The 6,075-nt window shown below is 46.9% G+C and overlaps 1 protein-coding gene across 1 annotated transcript; it reads left to right on the forward strand.

The window, feature by feature from the left end:
* The first annotated feature begins 1,022 nt into the window (after nt 1-1,022).
* Nucleotides 1,023-3,733, forward strand: Nupr2 (nuclear protein 2, transcriptional regulator). The gene is made up of 3 exons (XM_021163779.2): nt 1,023-1,408; nt 3,351-3,399; nt 3,537-3,733. The coding sequence occupies exon 1, from the start codon at nt 1,070-1,072 to the stop codon at nt 1,385-1,387; it is 318 nt and encodes a 105-aa protein (XP_021019438.1). The 5' UTR covers nt 1,023-1,069; the 3' UTR covers nt 1,388-1,408; nt 3,351-3,399; nt 3,537-3,733.
* Nucleotides 3,734-6,075: the final 2,342 nt, after the last annotated feature.

The raw sequence follows: 6,075 nt of genomic DNA on the forward strand, positions 1-6,075 counted from the left end.
TAGATTTCCAAAAACTATCCTCTGACATCCATGTGCTTTTAAATTTACATGCATTTATTTGTGTGAATGAGTGTTTTGCCTGCTTATATGTATGCCCCAGGAAGCCAGAAAAGGGCTTCAGGTCCCCTGGGACTGGAGTTGTAGACAGTTGTGAGCTACCATGTGAGTGTTGAGAGTAGAACCCAGATCCTCTGCAAGATCATAACCACTAAACCCTCTCCAGCCCCTTGGCTCTAACATGCTACTTGTGGTGTTTAGTAAGTCTGTCTTCTCAACTTATGAGGCATGCCTTTGCGTAGATTTGTTGAGGGAATTTCCAGAGATTATAGATTGGGGAGAGACAACCCACCTTGAATGTAGCAGCACCATCAGTAAGTAGGCTGGGAACTTGAATAAAAATGGAGGGGGGAGGTACCAAAAAAAAAAAAACAAAAAACCCGCAAGCAAAATGCTAGAATTCCCCTTTCTTTGCTTCCTGATGGATGAATGCAGATATGAATAAGTAGCCTCAAGATCCTGCCCACCGTGTCTTCTTAGCTGATTGTATTCTCAAACTGAGACAAAAAAAATAACCTTTCCTAAACAGATTATTGCCAAACATTTGGTTATAACAATGAAATAGTAATGTCGTGAAGAGAATTTTCTTGTCACAAGAACAAAGCTAAAGCAATTCAGCAAGCCAGTTTTCTTTTTGCAAAAAATGAACCCAAACTGGGCTAGTAAATACATTTGGCCAGAGCTCCTCGTCTTTTATCCCCGTGTTAGGATTATAGGTGTGTGCACAACCACACCTGACTTATACAGTGCTGGGGATGGAACCCAGGCCTTTGTGCATGCTAGCACTCTACTGAGTCACATTCCCCTGTACCGTCCTGCGGAACCAGGTTTACTATACTTATTTACAATTCGGACCCCGAAGAAACACAATTCCTCATCTGGAACAAAGAAGCATGGAAGCCACGCCCCTGTGAGGTCACAGAGCGCTCCCTACAGCGGAGCCAATAGGAGCACTGGGCGGGGCCCTCCGGCCGGAGTAGCCAGCGGCGGCGGCGGGCGGAGCGCATCGGCGATGGACCCTCCAGCTCTTCCTTCTGTCTCCCGCCCAAGGACTCGAGCCCGCCCGCCGCCGCTGCTGCCGCCGGAGGCGCTGCCCACCGTCGGCTTCGAAGAGGAGGTGTACGACTGCCTGGATTACTACTACCTGCGTGACTTCCCGGCCTCTGGGGCCGGACGCAGCAAGGGCCGAACGCGGCGCGAGCAGCAGCTACGCACCAACTACCCGGTGCCGGGCGGCCACGAGCGCAAGGTGGCGCAGATACTGCTCAACGGGCAGCGCAAGCGGCGCCAGCGCCAGCTGCAACCGCGGCCGCGCACACGCCTGGCCTGAGCACACGTCACGCCTGAGCGGGTATGGGCAGGCCGAGCCCATTGGTGTTGGGTAGGGAGTAGAATTTATATCTCAGGTCGGCCTCGAACTCAGTTTGTAGCAGAGGATTACCTTGGACTCCAGATTGTCCTCCATCCAGCTTCCATGGGCTGGGATGATAAGACATGCGCCACAATGTCCAATTCTTTTTTTCTCTCTCTTCTCGTCTCTTCTCTTTTCCTTTCCTTTTCTTCTCATTTCTGACACTGTCTCCTAAACTGATCTCGAACTCATCACCCCTCCAGCGTTTACCTTAAAATGCTGAAGTTTCAAGCATGGGCCATGATTCCCTGGTGTGTGGTTTTGTTTTATTGATGATGCCCGTAGCCCAGGATTCCATGGTGTGTGGCAAGCCTCAGGTTCTCTATTCCTGAGATGACAGGTCTGACCACCATATTCACCTGTCATCTGCTTCTGAAACTTCCCAGCATTAATCATAACTGTGCTGGCTCCCGATCCTCGACCCAGGGTTTTCCTGGCTGCTGGTGAAAGTCTCCACCATTAGGAAGTTTGCAATTGTGTGAGAAAAGTCTACATTGGAAATATAGGGAAATGTCTGAGGAAATCTATCTTGGCAGGGTGGCTCACACCTGAAATCCATCTCCGGCCTCTGTGCTCAGGAGACTGCTGGAATTGGAGGCCAACCAGGAACACTCTTTGAGGCACTGTCCCAAAACAAAACTGCCCCTCCTCCTTGTTTGCTTCCAATTGCTGTAATAAACACCGTGAACTTTTGCTTGCAACTTGGCAGGAAAGGGTTTATTTCACCTTAAAGCTTACAGCCCTTCCTGAAGTCAGGGCAGGAACCCAGAGGCAGGAACCATAAGCACAGTTCCCAGAGGTTCATGGTCATTTACCTTTCTTGTACCTCCCAGGACTATCAACCCCAGGTGATACCGCCCCACAGCTTGAGTGTTGAGAAAAATCCCCCCACTGACTTGTCTCCGGGCCAGTCTGACAATAGAGGTATCTTTCCAGATGACTCTAGTTTATGTCGAGTTGACAGAACCAAAACCCAGTAAGCCAGCAGACAGAAACTGGGCATGATAGTGCCCACCTCTATGCCTCTTTGAACTAGCAAAGTGAAAGAGGGGGTCAGAAGTTCAAGGTCAGAGGCTGGAGAGATGGCTCGGCCATTAAGAGCACTTGCAGCTCTTGCCTTTTAGGATCCCCACACCTGTATTAGATGTCTCATTACCATCCATAGCTCAAGTTCAAGGGGGATCCAACACCCTATTCTGCCCTGTGAGGACGCTGCATGTATATCACACAGACATATGCGCACTTAAACACATAAAAATGAACAAGACATTTAAAAGTTCAAGATTGCTGGGCTGTGGTGGCACACACCTTTAATCCCAGCACTTGGGAGGCAGGGGCAGGCAGATTTCTGAGTTTGAGGCCAACCAGGTCTACAGAAGGGTTCCAAAACAACCAGGGCTACACAGAGAAACCCTGACTCAGAAAAAAGTTCAAGACCATTGGCTACATAGTATGGGGCCAGGCTGACCTATAGGAGACAGGAAAGGGGAGGCTGAGAGCACAGTTGAGTTGATAGTTTTCAATTAGTAAGCATATAGGACCCTCATCTTAGTATTCGGGAGATAGAGGTTCATGAAAGTTCCTGGCTATCCTTATCCTTAGTCCCAGAGCTGGAGGCCAGCCAGACGCCATCTTTATAGATGGCAGGAGAGATGGCTCAGTGGTTAAGAGCACTGACTGCTCTTCCAGTGTTCCTGAGTTCAATTATCAACAACCAAATGGTGCCTCACAACCATCTGTAATAGGATGCCCTCTTCTGGTGTGTCTGAAGACAGCAAGTGTACTCACATATAAAATAAACAAATTATATATAAATATATATATATGTATATATAAACAAAACAACCTACTAGTGACTATGACCTCTTTTCCTTTCACTCAGGAACCTGAGACAGGAGGATCTTGAGTTGGAGTCCTGCCTGGGCATTATTGTGAGTTTCAGAATCCCACGAGCAAGAGTGAGCCACCTCATCTCCAGAGGAGAAAAAACAAATCCCTTTTAGTGTCTAGTGCTCTTCCTACGACTTGGGGAAGTCATTGATTTTTGTCTCCGTCTTATTTCCTACAGGAAACCTGAAAGACCTGTTAAAAAGTCTTTTCCAGCTATTACCAAGATCCTCCGAGCTGGTCAACTGGACTTTTTGACAGGGTTTTAAGTTTACTGCTCTAGTGTTTTTCTTCACTAATTAATTATTAAGTAAGTAGTTTCCTAGTGTGTATGCCTTTTTAGGGTTTTTTCAATTAAAAGAGCACAGCAAGAATGTATTTTAACTCTTCTGGCTTTTTCTCCCTCTCCTCCTCGACCTCCAGTTACTGTGGAGGTAACTGGTCTCCAGTTCACAACTCACTGGGCTCTGACATATAAAGAGGCGATCACAAGCTCAGGAGGTAATTGGTTTGCTAACGTAATTGCAGCAAAAAGCCCAAGGACCCGAGTACGATCCTTAAAAGCCATGTTTTTGAAAAGCTGGGTGTAATGGCCCACACTTAAAATGCTATCCTTTGGGAGGTAGAGGAAGATTCCCGGGGCTCACTGGCTAGTCAGCATAGCCTAATTTATGTGTTCCAGGCCTTTAAAAAGGATAGATGTAGCTGGGTGTGGTGGTGCACACCTTTAATCTCAGCACTCGGGAGGCAGAGGCAGATGGATTTCTGAGTTAGAGGCCAGCCTGGTCTACAGAGTGAGTTCCAGGACAGCCAGGGCTATACAGAGAAACCCTGTCTCGAAAAAACAAAACAAACAAACAAAAAAGAATAGATGTGCCCTAAGGAAGCAATATCTATATTGATATTGGCCTCTACATGGGCACCCTCATGCACTTGAATGCGGGGGTGGGGTGGGAGGAGTGATGAAGGGGGGCACAGGTACTCATGCACATGCATGCGCACACATATACACACACACACACCCCACCACCACCACCACAAACAGTGAAATGGGGAGACCCAAGATAGGATATTGTACAAGAAAGAATTCTACACAAACATCATTTCTGAAAGTTTGGTTTTTGTTTTGGTTTAGGGGAGGGAATGAGACAGGGCCTCTCTATATAACTATAGCTATCCTAAAATTTGCTATTAAACTGGGGTGGCCAAGAACTCACAAGAGATCTGCCTACCTCTGCCTCTGCTTCCTGAGTGCTGAAATTAAATGTGTGTACACACCACTACCCTAGGCTGAAGGTTTTGTTGTTGTTGTTTTCTTTTTTGATTTTTCCACACCAGGTTTCTCTGTGTAGCCCAGGCTGCCCTTGAACTCAGAAATCCACCTACCTCTGCCTCCCAAGTGCTGGGATTAAAGGCATGCGCCACCACTGCCTGGCATCAGGCTGAAGGTTTTAATATGTGTTACAATAAGATATTGTCAGAACTGGAGATATAGTTCAGTTGGTAGAGAGTGTGTCTAGTATGCACGATGCTCTGGATTCAAGCCACAGCATCTGCATTAATTGGGCATGTGGTAGGTAGCATGTGCCTAAAGTTCCAGGACTTGGGAGTTACAGATTCAAAGATTAGAAGTTTATGGTTGGGGCTGGTGAGATGGCTCAGTGGGTAAGAGCACCCGACTGTTCTTCCGAAGTTCTGGAGTTCAAATCCCAGCAACCACATGGTGGCTCACAACCATCCGTAATGAGATCTGATGCCCTCTTCTGGGGTGTCTGAAGACAGCTACAGTGTACTTACATATAATAAATGAATAAATAAATCTTTAAAAAAAAAAAGTTTATGGTCATTGATTGTGAGTTGAGGTCCAGGCTTGGAGTTGGTGAGCCCCTGTGCCAACACTAACAGTAGGCGATATTCAACAGTCGCTGGGTTCTCTTTGGTCTCACAACAGTTCTTTGACATGGGTGCTGCTGTCCCCATCTTAAAAAATGAGATTCTCATAATTTCCAAGTTAGTTTTTAAAAAAACAAGTGTCTGTCTGTCTAGATATATCAGGTGTATTCTGGCAGCCTGAAGAGAATGCTGAATCCCCCTTGGAGATGGAATTATTACAGTTAGTTGTAAGCTGTCCACTGTGAGTACTCAAAACCAAACTTCATGTGGTTTTGAAACTGCAGAACACTATTATTAACCCCTGAGCCGTCTCTCCAGGCCTCTAGTTAGATTTAATGCTCACTTTGTCACAGTCTGGAGTTAGCTGACAAAGGAAGCCCCAGCGAGGAGTCCCTAGGTAAGATTGTCACACCAACAAAGGCAGTGGTGGGTGGGAGGGTCTTTTGATAACTGAGTAGAAAGAATCCAGTCCACTGTGGGCAGCACCGTTCCCTGGGAAGGTGGCATTGGACTGGAGAAACTGGCTGAACCTGTCTTGGTGTCTTTAATGGCTTTAATCTCAACACTCTGGAGGCAGAGTCAGGAAGACTACTATGGGTTTGAGGCTTAGCCTGGTCTACATACTGAGTTCCAGGCCTGCCAAGGCTACCTAGTGAAACCCTCAAATGTAACAGATGATAGGTAGCTGAGGTGGTATAGCCAGCACGGTTCCTCTGTGGCTTCAGCTTTAAGCTCCTGCTTAAGTTCTTCCCCTGACTTCCCTCCAAGATGGCTTGGCCTATAAGTGTAACCCAAATAAACCCTTTCCTGTTGCCTTTTTTTTTTTT

This window comes from Mus caroli, chromosome 5, assembly GCF_900094665.2.
Source record: "Mus caroli chromosome 5, CAROLI_EIJ_v1.1, whole genome shotgun sequence".
In the NCBI taxonomy this organism is placed as follows: Eukaryota; Metazoa; Chordata; class Mammalia; order Rodentia; family Muridae; genus Mus; species Mus caroli.

Excerpts from the sequence above, each read along its gene's own strand:
- Nupr2 (XM_021163779.2), top strand. The coding sequence starts at position 1,070 with ATGGACCCTCCAGCTCTTCCTTCTGTCTCCCGCCCAAGGACTCGAGCC.